Source organism: Musca autumnalis, unplaced genomic scaffold, assembly GCF_047663935.1.
Source record: "Musca autumnalis isolate F117 unplaced genomic scaffold, ASM4766393v1 scaffold_3, whole genome shotgun sequence".
Taxonomy (NCBI): domain Eukaryota; kingdom Metazoa; phylum Arthropoda; class Insecta; order Diptera; family Muscidae; genus Musca; species Musca autumnalis.
This window is the reverse complement of record NW_027411866.1, coordinates 113,991,931-114,012,036: the sequence shown is the minus strand read 5'-3', so window position 1 is coordinate 114,012,036 and position 20,106 is coordinate 113,991,931. Positions and strand designations below refer to the sequence as shown.

General features: G+C 36.6%; 1 protein-coding gene across 6 annotated transcripts in view; it reads left to right on the top strand.

Moving 5' to 3' along the window:
- Nucleotides 1-20,106, top strand: part of LOC141397526 (uncharacterized) — a 381,453-nt gene that overhangs the window by 335,980 nt on the left and 25,367 nt on the right. For all 6 annotated transcript variants that reach the window (XM_073973930.1, XM_073973929.1, XM_073973931.1 and 3 more), the window contains one exon: nt 5,367-5,496. In XM_073973930.1, coding sequence (XP_073830031.1) covers nt 5,367-5,496 — 130 coding nt within the window. The remainder of the gene's footprint in view (nt 1-5,366; nt 5,497-20,106) is intronic.

Genomic DNA, 20,106 nt, shown 5'->3' with positions numbered 1-20,106 from the left:
CTTATAGTCGCCGATAAAGATGACCTTATAGTCGCCTATAAAGACGACCTCTTAGTCCTTTATAACTACGATTTCTTATTCATCTATTTACACGACATCTTCTCAGCCAATATTAAGGTGATGCTCGTCTTTTACGCGTTTCAAAAGACGCTTCGTGGAGTAAACAGTGATCATACGTTAATCATGCATTTATTTTATATATTATCATATAACTCCTTAATTATAGCCTTTATTGTAGCCCCCATATATAAACCCCTATATTTGCAAATATAATTACATTCCACTTGTTTCGCCAATTCGCTCTTTTGTCATATCATTGGGTAAATAAATCCAATTGTCGCAACTAATTGACTATTATGAGCTATATTGAATGTGATTGACAGCTCTATGAATTGCCTGCCAGCTAATGATATGTTTTGCCAAAAGACTTGATTTAGATATTCAACTAAGCACAAAATGTTCGCTTTGTTGCGAACTCTTTGTGAGTTTTCATTGTGTGCCCACAACGCCCTCAACTGAATATGACACATTTTGATGAGAGATGATACCGCACCCTAATGAAATGAAATGTGAAGCATGACATGGTTGTTATTTAGAAATAATTGCTCTGTTCCAGAACCTGCAAGAAACTACTACTTTTTGCTACGATAATATTTTTCCTTTGCGATTTCGAAAAAAATAGTAAAAATTGGTGGATTCTTGCAGTTCTGGAACAGACCAGATATATACAGTAAAATGATACGGTTTCGACCCTACAATGTTCCGAGAAAGTGTTAGAAGTCCATAATGAATAGATGACGAATTTTTTCCATAGAACACAATTGCTAACTTACTTAGCTGGCCTTTTACAGAACATTTGTTCCATAAACCGGACTAAGAAAAGATCTATATTCCTCTCTGTTTGTTGCTGTATTTTCCCAATCTGAGATGTGGATTTTACTTGTTCGCTTCAATGAAGCCTTGGTCTTCCAGTTCTGCGTGGTGCGCCATGCGGCCCATGTTTATACACCCTTTAAGCGGGTTTATCATCACTCATTCCAATGACATGACCTAGCCAACTCAATCGTTGTATCTCGATTCGTTCAACTATACTGATGTCGTTGTATAGTTGATACAGCTCGTTGTTCTTCGACGTCGATATTCGCCATCAACGCAGATTGGCCCGTAGATATTTTCTTATCTGCTTACTCAAGTAACCATGCTTCGGAACCATACATTAGCACGGGCAGTATCAGTGTTTTCTAATGTGTTATTTCACAACTGATGTTGTTTGTTGTGCTTAAGGCGGTGCCGAGTCGCCAACACAATATGTCAGACACTACATCTTTTTCTGGTGTAGTTCGAAATCTTTTAATTGTAATTCGAATTATTCCATTTGTAATTCGAAACATTATTTTGTAATTCGAATTATTCTATTTATAATTCGTCTGTCCGTTCGTCCGTCCGTCCGTCTGTTGAAATCAAGATACAGCTCGCAATTTTTAAGATAGAGCTTTGTAATTTGGTATAGAAGTTTATATTACTCTTAGGATGTTTGGTCTATATCGGTCTACGTTTTGATATAGCCCCCATAAAACAATACCACCCGATTTTCGGTATTTTGAAAGTTTTATATTCATTAACAAATCGAAACGTCTGAAATTGGGTACATAGTCTTCGTTGGGGGAATAAAACTTTCCCCCAGAACTTTGTCAGTATAGGCCAACGCCTTCATATAGCCCCCATTGAATTGTTACTCCCGATTTCCGGTATTTTGAAGGGCGAGGCATCAATATTCCACCGGCAAGGCTGAAATTTGGTATTTAGTTTTCATTTGGGGTATAAAACTCTCCATATGAAATTTGTCGGTATAGTTCCACGCCTTTATATAGCCCCCAAAGAACGGTACCCCCAGATTTTCGGTATTTTGAAGGTTGTGGCTTCTATATTCCACCGAAATGGCTAAAATTTGGTATTCAGTCTTCGTTGGTGGTATAAAACTTTCTCCCAGAAATATGTCAGTACAGGCCCACACCTTCATATAGTTCGCATAGAATGGTACCTCGGGATTTTGAAGGTTGTGGCCACAACATCCCAAAATTTGGTATTTAGTCTACGTTGGGGGTAAAAACCTTTCCAACACGTTTCGATGTAGCCCCATAGAACGGTAGGCACCTCCCGATTTGCGTATTTTTGAAGATTGTGACGTTAATATCCCATCGAAATGACTAAAATTTGTTATTTAGTCTTCCATGGGGTTATAAATATTCCAAAAGAGAATTATCAGTATATGCCCACCTCTTCCTATATCTCCCATAGAAGCGTACCTTTTGATTCTAAGTATTTTGTATGTTTCAACCAAATTATCTTACCTAAATATGGAAATTTGGTATTTAGTCTTCTTTGAGTCTAAAAACTTTACGCCAGAATTTTGTCGGTACAGATCGACTGGTATCTTCCGGATTTCATTTTTTGTCCACTCCAACTCCTGAATATTATCCGACCATCACCAAAAAAGGCTTCTTCCTCCATGGGACCATCATTAACCCTGAAAATTTTGTGACGATCTGATCAAAATGGCGACCTGTAGCGCGATTAAAAAATGGAAAAAAATGGAATGTATTAACGACTATTGCAATATCTCCGTTATTTGGCCACCTGCGCCAACCTACTTTGCATCTTTGTAAAGATGGGAGTTTCTACTTTCATAGCAGTGCTTTGCTTTTGGATGGTTCCCAAGCAAAGCTGTAATATTCGTCATTATAATTAAAATCGAAAAAATGAAAAGTTGGATTTCATTAGCGACTATTGCGATATATTCGTTGTGTGACCATCTACGACAACCTACTTAACATCGTCAGGGTGAGGTGATATTTTCTACTTTCATTGTCAGGTTTTGCTTTTTGTATACCCCTATTGACGCTGATATATTTGCTTTGGAGTAAAACGTTGAATTTTTCTCCAAATAAGGTTTTTGCCCATTCCGCCCCTGAGTATTATCCGGCCATTACCAAAACCAGTAGTCTTCTTTCGCTCCGGGACCACCATTAACCATCAAAATTTCGTGACGATCCGATCAAAATTGCGACCTGTAGCGTGATTACAAGGTTCAGATGGGACAGAGGGACAGACGGACGGATGCATATGGCCAGATCGACTCATCTCATCGAGACATTCATCTTATACATAAAAGACAATGTGAATGTGTTTGGATGTTTGTATGTTCCGTATAGACTCAAAAACGGCTGAACCAATTTTCTTGAAAATTTCAAATAATGTACTGTGAACACCCGTGGTTAAAATAGGCTATATAATTTTTGAAATTCGGAGGGGGCGGGGTACCTGCCCTACTTTTTTAAAAGAAGCCATTTTAGCACGCCCACTTTGTAAATATGTTATATATCCAAAAATACTGAACCCTTATGTATTATTACTACTGACGAACAAAACTGACGAACGTATCCGTGAGAAAACTAATTTGCGAGGCAATGGTGGTTGTGTCTCCGACTCTAGGTACTCATTTGGAGCCTGATGACCTGAACACGCCCACTTTTTTAAATATGTTATATATCCAAGACTGCTTAACCGATTTTCTTGAAAATTTCAGAGAATGTATAGGGATGACCAGTGGTGAAAACAGGTAAAATATTTGGTTGAATTTTAGAGGGGGCGGGGGACCTCCCCTATGCCAGTTTTTTTAAAAAACGCACGCCCACTTTTTAAATTTGTTATATATCCAAAATACTAAACCGATTTTCCAGAAAATTTCAGGGAATGTACAGGGAAGACCCTTGGTGAAAATACTTAGGTTATATATGTTGTTGAATTTCGGAGGGGACAGCAACGCGGACCGGTTCGGCTAGTTTTGGTATACATACATAGGTATGGGTTTGCGACCATTACTTCGATGCTTTACAAACTTTTTGGCCAAAACCACTATATCCCACTTAGCGCCGAGAAATTTTTTTGCGAGAAAACTTAAAATTGTTTATGAAAATTATATTTTTCTAAGCATTTTTTAAAAAATAACTTTTTTCTCTAAAACGTATAGTTTTCTTGCAATCGGGCCTTCTTTTAAAAGTGCCAAAAATTTTGGAGGGCAATATTGGTGTATCCTTACATGGCAATCCCTTGGTGTTTGATTGAGAAAATACTCTTACTATATTCCTAACAAATCCCTGACTTTGTATGATTCTAACATTTATGATTAAATTTTTATCGCATATTTAAAATTTTCATCAAAAGTCGAAAATTACAAAAAAGTCGAATTCTTTGAATAGCTTGGGTTTTAGGCCAATTGCGTGGAAATACGTAGTTCAAATGAAGCGTTATAAGCGTGAAATGACAGATAACAGACAATACTATAACAAAATGCAAAAACCTCACAAAAATATTCGAAAAAGCCAGAGTTTTACGTTAATTTTTGCAACAATTTTTTGTGGCGTTTAAACGACCAGTGGCTTTATCTGGGATATACATCCACATAGTGGTGTAGGGTATAAGAATGAACACAATATCTGTTATAGTTTCCAAGAAATAGCTATTTCTTTCTCCAGAAATGTGCAAAAATTAAGTATTTTTCAAAATTGCGAAAAAAATGTTCTATTTAGGAGCACGCCACGCCCAAACCAGGAAACACGGCTCTGAACCACTATGCGTCGGATGTAGAAAATATATATTGTTTGTTTTGTTTTGTTCGGTTTTTTGCTAAAAATGCATCATTTCAAAAAGCTGAAAAGCCAATTGATAATTCCCTTCACCGGGATGAAATCATGATATTGGTAGCGATCACAAAAAATTTACAACACTGTCAGTTCGTTTTGAAAAACATTACTATCTGTAACAGAAAGTAATGATGAAGATTAAGCCATTGGGGTAATACTCCAGACTTAAAAACGAAAATATATATTTTCAATTCACGTAAGATATAAGCTGTTTATAGCGACCAATTTAAAGGCCACAAACAGAAAATTATAGTTCATTCATTTTTTTTTTGCCAAATACTCTTACCCTTCCGATTTTTGCGAACAACCAGAGTATTATTTTGTCAAAAAGTCAATTAAGCGTAAATAGCGATTCATTCATTTAAATTATATTGCCTCAAAATGTTGAATGAGTTTGACATGAAAGGCTGTTCGGCACAAAATCATTGCGCCGTACAATTAATAGTGTTGACAGTACTAATGAATTGGCCAATGAGGGAGAAGATGCAGAACGGACGCACTCTGACAATTGTATTTAGTTATAATTAACAAGATTTACTTAACGTTGGTGATTTATTTATTTATTTGCACACTTGTGTTTTATTTTTTTCTCATTTCCGTTTTCTCTTTTCTTTCGCACCCACCCAACTGTCTGCTGCTCATGGAAAATTTCCTCACTCACAGCGACAAATGGAAGTGTATCGCCTGGAACCGAATACCACATATGAGTTTCGTATGTGGGCCAACAATCATTTGGGCAGTGGTGAAGTTGTTACAACGAATGTAACAACGTTACCGGAAACAAAAGAAGAAGGTAAGTTCAACATTGCCTCCCCTATACAATATACGTAAATGTATCCTTTTGTCTGTCTGTGTATATGTAGTTGTAAGATTTTACTATTTAATAGTGCAGGATTATGTTGTATATCTTTTTGTTGTTGTATTTTCAATATTACTAAGTAGATAATTGATAGTAGGGAGTGTTTTGTTAGTTAGGGTAATTGCAAACAATGTTAGGTTGGATCAGGAGGAGGCATAATGACATCATCATAGAGAATTGTTTTATTAAGCTGCAAGCAAAAGAAATCCTGATTTTAGAATACATTAAAATCTTTACAGAGCTATAAAAATATCAGTCGTACAAACTAAAGGCCTGCGTACATAAGCTGCCTTGCCTGCTTACCTTGCTTACTTCTGATAAAAGAATAAAAACGAAAAGGGCAACCCAGTTCGAAATTTGCTCGGCCTTCTTTATTCTTTTATTTTTATTATGTCAGAAATGAAGCAGGAAAGCAAGGCAACCAGGCAAGGCAGCTTATGTACGCAGGCCTTAAATTTTGATTGAGAATTTTATTGGCAATGACTTTACGTCGAAAGAATGTCATATTCTCACTCCGTTAAGTCGTTAACGGTGGCTTGAACAATCAATCGGTATCATCTTCTATCCCAATAAATATTTTACATAGGTTTTAAGATTGCTACAGATTTTAGGAACTTTTTTATTATAAATAAGAAGATTATTTACATTTATAGTTTAGTTTGTCTATAAATTTAATGTTGTTTAAGTGTTTAGAATAATATAATTATTATTGTTAAGTAATGTTAAAAACTTCAAAGCTATGGTCACCTGATATGTAAATCAAAATATTAATTCAATTAATACTTTATTTTTCTACGCGGGAGCCAGGGGACAAACAAGAATATTTATAACTCTCACACTAGGCAAAAGAAATTTTTCCTGATTTGTAACGAATCAAAAGAACATTCGTATATAAAAATAGGTATATAACTAATAAGACATTTCAATTTTCAGCGATTTCAACAATATTTATTAAAAACAAATTAAACAAGTATTAGTCGATTTTGTCGACTATTTATTCATCGGAGACCCTATAAAGTATATATATACTTGATCAGGATTAAATTCTAAGTCGATATAACCATGTCCGTCTGTCGCAATTTTTAAGATAGAGCTTTGTAATTTGTTATAGAAGCTTCTATTACTCCCAGGATGTTTGGTATTGCAAATGGTCTACATCAGTCCACGTTTTAATATAGTCCCCATAGAACGGTACCACCCAATATTCGGTATTTTGAAGGTTATGGCCTCAATATTCCACAGAAATGGCTGAAATTTGGTATTTAGTGTTCATTGGGGGTATACAACTTTCCCCCAGAAATTTGTCGGTACGAGTCCACGCCTTCGTGTAGTATCATAGAACGGTACCTCACGATTTTCGGTATTTTGAAGTTTGTGGCCCCAACAACCCACCAAGATGGCTGAAATTTGGTATTTAGTCTACGTTGGATAAAAACCTTTTCGATTGAAATTCGTCGGTATAGGTACACGTTTCGATATAGCCCCCATAGAACGGTACCTCCCGATTTTTGGTATTTTGAAGGTTTTGGTCTCAATCTTCCACCGAAATTTGGTATTTAGTCTTCGTTGTGGATATAAAACTTTCCTCCTGGCATTTCTCGGTACAGGTCCACGCATGAATATAGCCCCCATAGAACAGTACCTCCCGATTTTCAGTGTTTTGAAGGCTTGACCTCAATATTCTTCCGAAATGGCTGAAATTTCGTATTTAGTCTTCGTTGATGGTATAAAACCTCCCCCAAAGAAATTTCTCCGTACTGGACAACGCCTTAATATACCCCTAATAGAACGGTACCTCCCCATTTTCGGCATTTTGAAGGTTGCAGTCACAATAACACATCGAAATGGCTCAAATTTGGGGGGCATAAAACTTTAACCCATAAGTTTGTCGGCACAGGTCTACGTCTTAATATAGCCCTGGTAGAAAGGTACCTCCCGATTTTCGGTATTTTAAAGGTTGTGGCCACAATAACCAACGAAAATACGTATTTAGTGTTCGTTGGGGATATACAACATTTCCCAGAAATTTGTCGGTACGAGTCCACGACGTCATGTAGTATCATAGAACGGTACCTCCCGATTTTCGTAATTCTAAAGGTTGTGAAGTCGATATCCCACCGTAGTAACTGAAAGTTTTTATTTAGCCTTCCATGGAGTTATAAAATATTCCAGAAGAGAATTATCAGTATAGGTCCACTTCCTATATCCTCCATAAAAGCGTACCTCTTGATTTTCAGTATTTTGAAGGTTTTAGGCGCATTATCTTACCGAAATATCGGAAATTTGATATTTAGTCTTCTATCCGCCAGAAATTTGTTGGTACAAGGTGGCAAAAGTAAACTTCCGATGTTTTTTGGCTGTAATTTAAAAAAAAAAAATGAACATCTTTGATTCTTCTTGTGGATTATTTTTATTTGGTCTTTTAATTTTTTTTACATCAAGTCGAGAATATTATGTCAGATAAATGGCCGCCGCCACATTTTATTGTCATTTGAGCCCTTTTTATGCCATTTTCCATTACTTTGGCCAAAACTTTCGGCGATAGGTCCTCACATTCTTGACGGATATTGTCTTTAAGAGCTGAAAGAGTCTGAGGCTTGTTGACATAAACCCGCGACTTCAAAAAGCCCCACAAAAAGAAGTCTGATGAAAAATCATCATAATGAAATAATGAATTATCATGACGAAAAATCATCAATAGTCACCAATATTCCGCCTTCTGGAGCAGTGTAGCGTAATATTGTTTATTAACGTGTATTTCGCATGTGTTTACTACACAAATGTCAAAACAGAACTGATCGCAAAATTTATAGCATTTTCTGATAGGAGGATTACTTTTGCGCCACCTTGTATAAATTGACGTTGTCTTATAGTCCCCATAGAACGGTACCTCCCGATTTTCGACATATTGAAGGTTAGCCCCATTGTTTTACCGAAAGTGCTGAAATTTGGTTTTAGTCGTCTTCATAAACGAAAAGAAACTAAATGTTCCATTTTACTGCAATACAACTCGTGGTGGAGTGTATAACATGTTCGACCCGGGTGAACTTAACGCCGCACAGTGGATCCACCCATTGGCCAAAAATAAAAAATTAATGTCAAAATTTTGGTACAACATCTGGCAACTCTGACAGCTATGACATGGACCTTTTCAAAAATATATTAGTTTTTGTTTCATTCGAACGCGATCTTCTTAATAATAGCTTCAAAAGTCGTAACATTTGACTAATATTTTTTGTTGTGAGTACAACCTATATTTTAAGTGCAAGTAAATATATTCAAAATATCGCGAAACTAATACGTATAGCAAAATATTATAGTGGATTTTGAAAGAGGAGGTAATAGCTTAATTTTCATTAAAAATAATGTTTTAGTGTGTTGTGGAATTCTAGTTAGCTGCATATTTTCTTACTGTATTTCGTAATGACAATTCGATCATATACTTAAAATTGAGCTAAGATTTCAGTCATGATGCCCACCAGTGCCCACCTCGGGAATAATTTTCCAAAGAAGATCATGGGTTTAAGATTATTCACTATTTAAATCAGCTGCCATCTAGTGCCAAACTATAAATGGTGGGTCGCTGACTAAAGCTGACCTAGAATAGGGTATCTATGGATATATTAGCGTATAACTCTGTTATCTGACCACGTACATTAACATAATTGGCATCAGTTGCAATATGAAGAAATCTTCTTCCAAAATTGTCTTACGTTGGCGGTACGTACGAACGCTAAAGAACGAAGAACGCTAAAGACCTATATTAAAAATTTTAGCAATTTTCCGACAAAAATGTTGATTTTGTTAATCCGCTAAATTGGTTGGATTTTATGTTGTTTTGGAGATTGTTTTGTTTCCCCAAGTCTATTTTTGCGTCATAAGATAATCGGGACCATTGTTCATGTCATTTTGTATTAACAGTATAAAACAATTCTTACCGTATACCCCCTCCAGAGGGGAAAGGGGGAGAATGTTACGCCCGTGGTTTGTTAAAACACTCTTCGCAGCAGCGCAAAGCTGTAACCGGCGCATTGGCTTGATTTTTACGCTCTAAATATTTTTGGCCACTTTCTCCATACAAGTGGATCCTCTGTTCGCCGTTCTTACTTGTTTGCTACTAAATTTGATTTGGAAAAATGTTGACCTTTGTAAGTACCTGAAGGAATGGACCGATATAGTCCATTTCGGCACACAGTGTTTCAGAATCGTTTTTTCCTGATCAAAACTTTGTTCGACAGATAACATAATCAGCTTCCCGATGCATTAAAAACATTCGAATTCGGTCAAGTAGTTGCCGAGGAATTCATGTTCAAAGTTAAAAATTGGAGTTTTTTCACATTTTGCATCAACATATGAGTGTTTTTGAGTTTTTTCATATTTTCTAACTATTTAAAAAAGTCTTTAGCTGATGGCCATTGTAGCCAATGCTACTTCATCTGTTATTAACAGTGTATTTACTACATTGTTAATATTATAATAAATAAATAAATAAAAAAAAGTCAACCACCAATAAAACAAGTGAGAAAGTATCTGCTGACGGACATATACCCTCAGCCTATGACCAGTGGGCCTTTGGAGCTTTTGGGCCATTATCTCAGGATGTATGGACCTACTCCGGAAAACAATTGTACCGTTGTAATAGGAACCTTCTGCAACAAATTTCAAATATATCCCTAAGGACGGGACCGATATAGTCCATATTTCAACCTGATGCATAAATGAATGAAATGATACGATGTGCAAAGATTGGATCAATTAGGAACTCCCTGCGAGAGTTATCTTACCGATTTTCCATTTTAGTTGTTGCCGTCAGGGTTTCTTGGAGCTTTTAGGCCATTATCTCAGGAAGTATGGAAATCGATCCGGGAGGAGCTCTTAAACTTCACTTTTTCCAAATTTTGTGTGGAAGGACCATCTTCGAACTTAAACTAAGTTTGGGCAAAATACTACGAAGTGCAAAATTTGGTTCGAATCGGTTGATCCCCTCAAGAGTTATCGTGCAAAACAAACGGACCGAAATGGCTAATTCGACTGCAAATTGTCTGAAACGTATTTCGTCCAAACAAACTTGGAGTCTAAAACCGTTATTTTGATGAGGCACATTTTTTGTCGTATCAAAGTGTATATGTTGCCAATTCTTTTATATTCCATTTCCAAAAAATTTAAGTTTTTCTTTTCGTACTACATCAACGATTTTTATACCCTACACCACTATGTGGGGTCTCGACGAGCTGAGTCGATCTGGCTATGTGTGTCCATCCATCAGTCCATCTAAACCTTGTAATCACGCTACAGGTCGCAATTTTAATCCGATCGTCACCAAATTTTGGGTGTTGATGTAGGTCCCGGAAGGGAAGAAGCCTATTTTGGTTATGGTCGGATAATATTCAGGGGTCGGAATGGGCAAAAAACTTATTTGGAGAAAAATTCAACATTTCATTTCCAAGCGAATATCTTCGCTTATGTAAGGGATATATCAAAATCAAAACCTGCTAATGAATGGAGAAAATATCACCTTTGCAACGATGTAACATAGATTGCCGTAGGTCAAACAACGAAGTTATCGCAATAGCCGCTAATAGAACCCAACTTTTCATTTTTGCGATTTTAATAACAATGACGAATATCTCAGCTTTGGTTGGGACCTTCCAAAAACAAAGTCTGACTATGAAAGTAGAAAATCCCATCTTTACAATGATGCAAAGTAGGTTGGCGTAGGTGGCCAAATAACGGAGATATCGCAATAGTCGGTAATACATCCCGTTTTCCATTTTTTTGTAATCACTCTACAGGTCGCAATTTTGATCGGATCGTCACAAAATTTTGGGGGTTAGTGGGAGTCCTACAGAGGAAGAAGCATTTTGATGGTCGGATAATATTCAGGTATCGGAATGGACATAAAGCTTATTTGGAGAAAAAGTCAACGTTCTATTTCAAAGTGAATATCTCCGCTTCTATAAGGGGTATATCAATAGCAAAACCTGCTAATGAAAGTAGAAAATATCACCTTTGCAACGATGTAACGTAGATTGTCGTAGGTAAAACAACGAAGATATCGCAATAGCCGCTAATAGAACCCAACTTTTCATTTTTGCAATTTAATAACAATGACGAATATCTTAGCAAAGTCTGACTATGAAAGTAGAAAATTTCATATTTACAATGATGTAAAGCAGTTTAGCGTAGGTGGTCAAATAACGGAGATATCGCAAAAGTCGGTAATGCATCTCTTTTTCAATTTTTTGTGCAATCATACTACGATTCGGAATTTTGATCGGATCATCACAAAATGTTGAGGGTTAATGGGGTTTCCATAGAGGAAGAAGCCTATTGATTTTGGTGATTGTCGAATAATATTCAAGGGTCGGAATGCGAAAAAAACTTATTTAATTTCTCGTTGAAATCGAGCTTGATGATCAATAATGCAAGTGAAAAACGAAAGCCGACGATTCGAAGCCACACAACCACCACTATGTGACATGACATGTTTCGCCTTTGGTAAAGGCTCCTCAGACATATCGGATGTGGAGCTGCTTCGCTGTTCTCGAACTCTCTTCTTTCAAATGCATTTTGTTTTGTTTTTTTACAACAACAATGGGGATTTTCCCATTTAGTTGTGCTCTTATGACAAACGCTTAGCGCTGCCTTTGAAAGTAATGAGTTTGGCTCTGAACGGTAACACGCCGTGTTACCTGTGTTTTTCAAGGACCCACATTCAACATAGGCGTAGGTGGTCAAACAATGGAGATATCGCAAAAGTAGGTAATGCATCGCATTTTTTCATTTATTGTAATCACGCTACAGGTCGCAATTTTGATAGGATCGTCAAGAAATTTTGGTGGGTAATAGGGAAGTTTGGTGATGGTCGGACAATATTCAAGAGTCGGAAAGGGCAAAAAAAAGTTTCAAAATGTTATTCTTATGCGAATATTTACGCTTTTAGTAGTCGTATTTTAAAAGGAAAGCCAATCGATGAGGAAAATATCACCTTTATTATGATGCAAAATAGGTTGGCGCACATCTCACTTTCCCATATTTTGTGTATGAATTGTACTGGCGAGTATCCCAGCTTTGGTTGGATGCGTTTCAATAATGACAACATTCTGAGGTTTAAAATATACCTATTTCTGAGGTTTAAAATATTCCCATTTGCGTTACCAAAATTTGTGAAACGATTTAATGACCATGATTTGCGAATCTGCACCTGCAATGTTCGCACCCTTTACAGAGAAGGTGTAGTTTACGCATTGGCAGATGAACTTGAAAGGTACAAGGCTGACATTACTGCCATACCGGAAATACGATGGATTGGCAAGGGCGTCACAACAACAACTAAAGGTGACGCACTGTATTATAGCTGCCATGATACAAAACATGAGTTTGGCTACGGATTTATAGTTGGTCGGAAGTTAAAACATCTGGTCTCCAGCTTCACTCCCGTGAATGAAAGACTTGCTACAATACGGATAAAAGCAAAATTCTTCAACATTACCTTATCTGCACTCATGCACCAACCGAATACAAGGTCGAACAGACCAAAGATATATTCTACGAGCGCTTAGAAAGAACATATGACCTATGTCCTGCCCACGACATTAAAATTATTCGAAGCGCAAAGACGACGAAGATACCACGATACCACAGATGCAATACCAGAAGATGGTATTGAATGTATACCACCCAGCCAAGATGAGGTAAGGTCAGAAATAAACCGGATAAAAAATAATAATGCAGCAGGAGCCGATGGCTTACCAGCCAAGCTGTTCAAAACCGAAAGCGACACGCTGATAAGGTGTATGTATCAGCTAGTTAGCACCATCTGGCAGGAAGAACGCGTACCCGACAATTGGAATTGAGTATCCTGTGTCCTGTTCACAAGAAAGGAGATAAGACTGTATGCTCTAACTATAGTGGCTTAAGTTTTCTCCTTATTGCCTACAAGATAGTGTCAGGGATATTATGCGAACGACTAAAGCCTATGGTCAATGAAATAATTGGACCATACCAATGCGGCTTTATACCTGGCAAGTCCACAATTGACCAGATATTTACCCTGGGCAAATCCTGTTGTAGACCCAAGAGATGCAGATCAACACCTACCACTTTTTTGCCGATTATAAGGCAGGCTTCCCCGCAAAGTTCATTCGGCTTTGTAAGATGACTTTAACTGATACTTGGTCCTCAGTTCAAATAGGAAAGAACCTCATCGAACAATTCAGTGCCAAAAGAGGTTTCAGACAAGGAGACAGCCTGACCTCCTGCTGGAAAAGGTTATACGAAAGGCAAATGTCATAAGAAATGGCACAATCTACAGAAACAGGCACATGTTACTTGCTTATGTAAACGGTAAACGGCGAAAAGACAAAGTTGATGGCGACAGTCGAAGTTGGTTCCTAATTTAATACACGAGCTGTTTCTGCTATACAAAGACATCAGTATAGATAAACGTATCGAAATGCAAGGATTGCGTTGGCTATGCCATATCATCAGAATGAGCGATAATGAGCCCGCTAAAAAGAGGTATAAATACGGGCCATATGGCGGTACATGCAGAACTGGCAGGCCAATGCTTTGATGGAGGGAACAAGTGGAAAAGACGAAGCAACAAACAGGGAAAATGGAGATCATTTCTTAGTTCGGCTTATGGAACCAATGTTATGTAATGAGCCAGCTAAGTAAGTAAGAGCTTGATAATGAAATAAAACCCTTTGAAATTAATACAAAATGTGGTATTTATGGTAAAATGTCAAAAGGCGCTAAGCTATCACAATTTTAATATTTTGAAGTTTTTACTTTAATGACAAACACATCTGCTTTTATTTGGTACTAGCTGACCCGGTCCGCGTTGCTGGCCCGTTGTTTGGGTTCTCCGTGTAAACTTTAGTTATCTATCCAGTATTGATACACCCATAATTAGGCATCCCTCTAGAAACTTCATAATATAAATCAATGTTTTGACATAAATTCCATATAATGGTATCCCCCAAATTTAAGATATAAAATCTCTTTTATTATACCCTTCGCCATAAATCGACAGTTTAAAGCACTTTGTGACCCACATATAATGGTCGGTGCACGTCAATTGACATTGCTATATATTGGATTGTTGGTTTCGGTTGGGGTCGTTATTATTACTGCAAAGAATTGTTGGTATAGGTCCACGTTTTGATATAGCTCCCATAGAACGGTACCGGCTGATTTTCGCTATTTTTGAGGATTTAATGATAATGATCACACCGAAATGGCTGAAATCTGGTTTTAATATATTTTAAAGAGGAGGGCATAAATATTCGTATCGACCGAAAGACACGCCTTTTTATTTGCGCTCGGTATGTAACAGTAATAGGTTCACGTTTTGATATAGCTCCCATAAAACAGTACCTCCAGATTTTCGATAGTTCAGAGATATAGCCACTGTTCAGTATATGTCCTCGTTTTGATATAGCTCCCATAGAATGGTGGCGCCTGATTTTCGCTATTTTTGGTGGATTTAACCTCATTCAGGCCGATCGAACGTAACGCTTTTTTTCTTCGCGCTCTATATGCAATAGTGGTAAAATACCCCTCAGCGAAATGTATGTTCCTTCGGGATATGTATGGCAACATTTATATAATTCATAAAAAAATTACTTCTATAAATTGTAGTTGTTATTATCGAGATTTTGCTGTATTTAAAAAATGCATCTTTACCTAGCTATTCCAAGGACTGAAATCAATGCTCAAGAAGTTTTACTTCCCACATTTTGAGATTTTACCCGTAATTATAATATTTTCAAAAATCGAACACGATCGCGGTATTCTGATTCCAATGATCATATTGTATTGTATATCAATAACTTTGTCTGATTTCCAATGGATCTTTCTGGAATTTCGATCTTGTGACATCTCAAGTTATCCGGATTTTACTGTATTCCAAAATGTGGAGTTGATCGCGCTGTCCCACTTATTGTTTAGTGTTCAGCGTTTATAGCGTTTTTAGGCACGCTTACAAAATTATGTATATTATCTGAAATAATAAATGTTTGCAAATTTTGTGATGACCGCGATATTTCACTTTTCGCGATATTTCACTTCCGCGAAGACCATTCAGGGTCAAGACAGTAATTACAGTAGTATTGCAAACAATCTGTAAACAATACGTTCAAAAATATCATAGACTTCAGATTTAAAAAAAAAAAATTAAGGAGAACCTCCGGTCACTACAAAGATTTCAGATTTTCTTAAAAACATTGTGGTGGATGACCACCGGTCACTACTCCTAGCCGTATAAAAACAGCTTACGACAGTTCTAATTAATTGAAATAATACATTTTTGAAAATTTTGGGATGACCGCGATTTTCACTTTCGCGACGACCATTCAGTGTCAATACTGTAATTACCATAGCATTGCAAACAATTTGTAAACAATATATTAAAACGTATCTTGAATTTCACGGTTTTCTTAAAAAAATTGTGGGGAGGACCACCGGTCACTAAACTTAGCGGGATAAAAAAATAGATTACGACCTATTCTCAGACCTAAAAGCTCCACATACAAAATTTCATAAGATTTCCCAATCGATTGGGACATCTCAAGTCATCGGGATTTTACTGTATTCCAAAATATGGCGTTGACCGCGTTATCCCACATATTGAAGCCAGTGTTTTAGCGGTTTTGTAGACACGCTTACTAAAATTAGGTATATTATCTGAAATAATACATTTTTGAATAATTTGGGATGACCGCGATATTCCACTTCCGCGACGACCATTCAAAAAAATATATAGCCTATTTTCACCACCGGTGTTCCCAGTACATTATCTGAAATTTTCAAGAAAATCTATTCAGCCGTTTTTGAGTCTATTCGGAACATACAAACATACAAACAAACAAACATACTAACATACACACATTGCCTTTTATATATTAGATATTAAAGACATGTAAAATGCTAATCAAGAAGACAAGCAAAGCTTTCAATCAGTACCAAGTAGATGTCGACAGTAGTCAAATATAAAATAAAAACAGTAAGGAAAGGATCATAGTCGGGCGGTGCCGACTATATGATACCCTACACCACTGTGAGTATGTAAACTATAGGAGATATATATCAATTTGGACTGATTTCTATATAATATGGTACACTTATTACTAGACAAAATTCCGTCTCACATTCCAAATTTCATCAAAATTGGACAGATCGGGCAAAAATATATATGGAAGCTATATCCAAATCTAAGCCGATATCGATATAATTTACCACACTTATTTCTAGACCGAATTCAGTAATTTGGCACATTTATTTTTAGGCCGAATTCAGTCACACATTCCATATTTCATCAAAATCAAACATATAAAGCGTGTTTGGTGCAACAAATACATCAAATCGGACGAAAATATATACGGGAGCTATATCCAAATCTGAACCGATTTCGATGTAATGTGACACATTTATTTTTAGGCCGAATTTAGTCACACATTCCACATTTCATCGAAATCAAACATATATAGCGTGTTTGGTGCAGCAAATACATTAAATCAGCCGAAAATATATATGGGAGCTATATCCAAATCGGAACTGACTTCGATGTAATTTGGCACATTTATTTTTAGACCGAATTCAGTCACACATTTCAAATTTCATCAAAATCGGACGTATGTAGCGTATTTGGTGCAGCAAATACGTCAAATCGGCCGAAAATATATATATGGGAGCTATATCCAACATATATAGCGTGTTTGGTGCAGCAAATACATAAAATCGGCCGAAAATATATATGGGACCTATATCCAAAGCAGAACCGATTTCGATGTAGTTTGGCACATTTTTTTTATACCGAATTCAGTCACACATTCCAAATATCATCAAAATCGGACTTATGTAACGTGTTTGGTTCATCAAATACGTCAAATCGGCCGAAAATATACATATATGGGAGCTATATCCAAATCTAAACCGATTTTCACCAAAAGCAATAGCGTTCTTCCTATGGCTAAAAAATAATATTACCAAATTTTCAGCTGAATCGGAAAAAACTGCGACCTGTACGTTGCGAACAAAAATACATGGACAGACGGACATGCATAAATCGACTCAGAAAGTGATTATATAATTTTATCCCCAAAAGGAACTATGGGTCTAATTCGTTTCCTTTTGTATCTTACATACAAATGCACAAAGACATAATACCCCTTACCACAGTGTGGTGTAGGGTATATATGGCGAAAAACAAAAATCCTTTGCAATTCCATTTGAAAAAAAATTAAAAAAAATTTTTGCGAGCACATCTACAATTTTTGGCATAGAGGTTAAGAAAAAAATTCTGGTTTAAAATCTGATCGCGTTCACAAAATAAGATGATGCGCGCAAAAGTTATAGCGGGTTTTATTCTCATATAAAGAAAAAAATATTTAAAAATAACTTATTTATTGTTATGAGAAAATGTATGCATAAATCGTTAACAGCATTCCATATCTATTCGTAGATGTTTAAATAGTTATTAAATTTATTATTATTTTCGCGGAAAATCAACAAATAATAAAAAAATTTTGAAGTAAATCCAAATTATCCTTACCAGAGTACGTACAAACCCTTAAAAAAAATTAATTATAAAATATATGCGGAATCTAGACAATGCGTAGAAAAATATGATACCAAATTTATAGAGATTGGGTACATAAATTGCATATTATAGCAACAACAAAAGAGAAAAACATAATGTTGGAAAATATTGTTGCAAATATATTTATACCCTCAGCCTTTAGGCTAAGGAAGGTATATACACTTTGATACGATGAAAATGTGCCTCATCGAAATAATGGTTTTAGACCCCAAGTATGTTTGGACGAAATGTGTTTCAGACAATTTGGAGTCGATCTAGCCATGTCCGTCCGTCCGTCTGTTTGTCTGTCTGTCCTGCTGGCTGGAGCGCACGATAACTCTCGAACGGATGAACCGATTCGGTTAAAATTTTGGCTTTCGTAATATTTTGCGGTCCACTCCTTCCGGTACCTCCCCCACAAAAGTTCGAAAATGTTCGGAAAGTTTGTGTGCACGATAACTCTTGAAGGGAGTGACCGATTTGGTCCATACTTTGTATAGCGTAAACTTTCTAACAGAGTAATATGAGGTTCCAATATGGTCTCAATAGGTCCACTCCTTCGGGTACCTCCCACACAAAATTTCGGAAAAGTTCAGTTTAGGGCCATCTCTCGAATCGCTTTGATTTTTGTTTTGGCAACTTGTATTCACTGCCCTCCATACGACGGTACAAGTTTCATCAGGGGCAAGTCCATACTTCCTGAGAAAATAGCATGAAACTTGCAAAAAACCCCGATGACACCGTGTGAGGTGGTTGAAGCGAAAGATAACTCTCGAACGGATCTGCCGATTCGGTCCAAAATATGTCCTTAGTAATATTTTGTCCAAACATAGTTTAAGTTTGAACATAACTCATATCGGTCCACTCCTTCAGGTACCTCCCCCACAAAATTTCAAACATGTTCGGAAAATTGTTCGTACGGTAACTCTTGAAGGGAGTGGCCGAATTGGTCTATACTTTACACATCCTAATATATCTACCAGATATAGATCAGGTTGAAATATGGGCTATATTTGTCCACTCCATCCGTTACCTCCCACACAAAATTTCGGATAAGTTCACTTTAAGACCTGATATCGAATCACTTTGATTTTTGTTCAAGCAACTTGCATTCGCTGCATCAATTACGACGGCAAAAGTTTTTTTAGTGGCAAGTCCATACTTCTTGAGCAAACAGCCCGAAGAATGTAAAAAACCCACATGGCACCATATGCAGTGGCTGGAGATCCACTTCAATAATGGTCAATGTAGATCCATTCCTTTTAGTATCTCCTCCGCAAAACTTTTGATCTCTAATCCTAATGAACATTTTCGTCGGTTCAACGCCCAAAATTTTTAAACCCCCTAAATACATACGTATTTTGGGAAAAATTTGTTTCAATATTCACAGGCTGAGGGTATATCTCTGTCGGCAAATCCGACTGATACTTTTTTACTTGTTTTTGGTTTGATTCGAAAAATTAGAAAAAACTATTTGGGAGTTCTCCAACTATTTCGCTAAAATCCCATACAATAATGAATGTGTACTGCTAAAACTTCATCAAGAAATATGGTTTACCATCGTGAACGCTTATTTGCTTACTGTGATAACTTATAAGGATAGGAAATAAAGAGCAATATTGAATAGTTGCATCACACAATGCACAATTTGCATACGATTTTGATGCGCATCCGGTTTCAGTAGCACCCATCAAAAATACGTCTATATACACATATTTCAAATAGATTCTTCAAGAACCGCGGATGTGCCTCCACATTCTATTTTTGGTAAAAAACCCATATTACTCGTGAATATCTGTAATTTATGACACGCGTTTTCGCACATATTATAATCGCGTATAAAGGATTCTATTTATGTAAAAAATGTTAAAGAAAATCGCGGTTTACTACTCCGATTTGTCAAAATAAATTTTTGCCGATTTTTCTATTTCCAAGGTATCTATATCCGCGGTTTTAGTGGA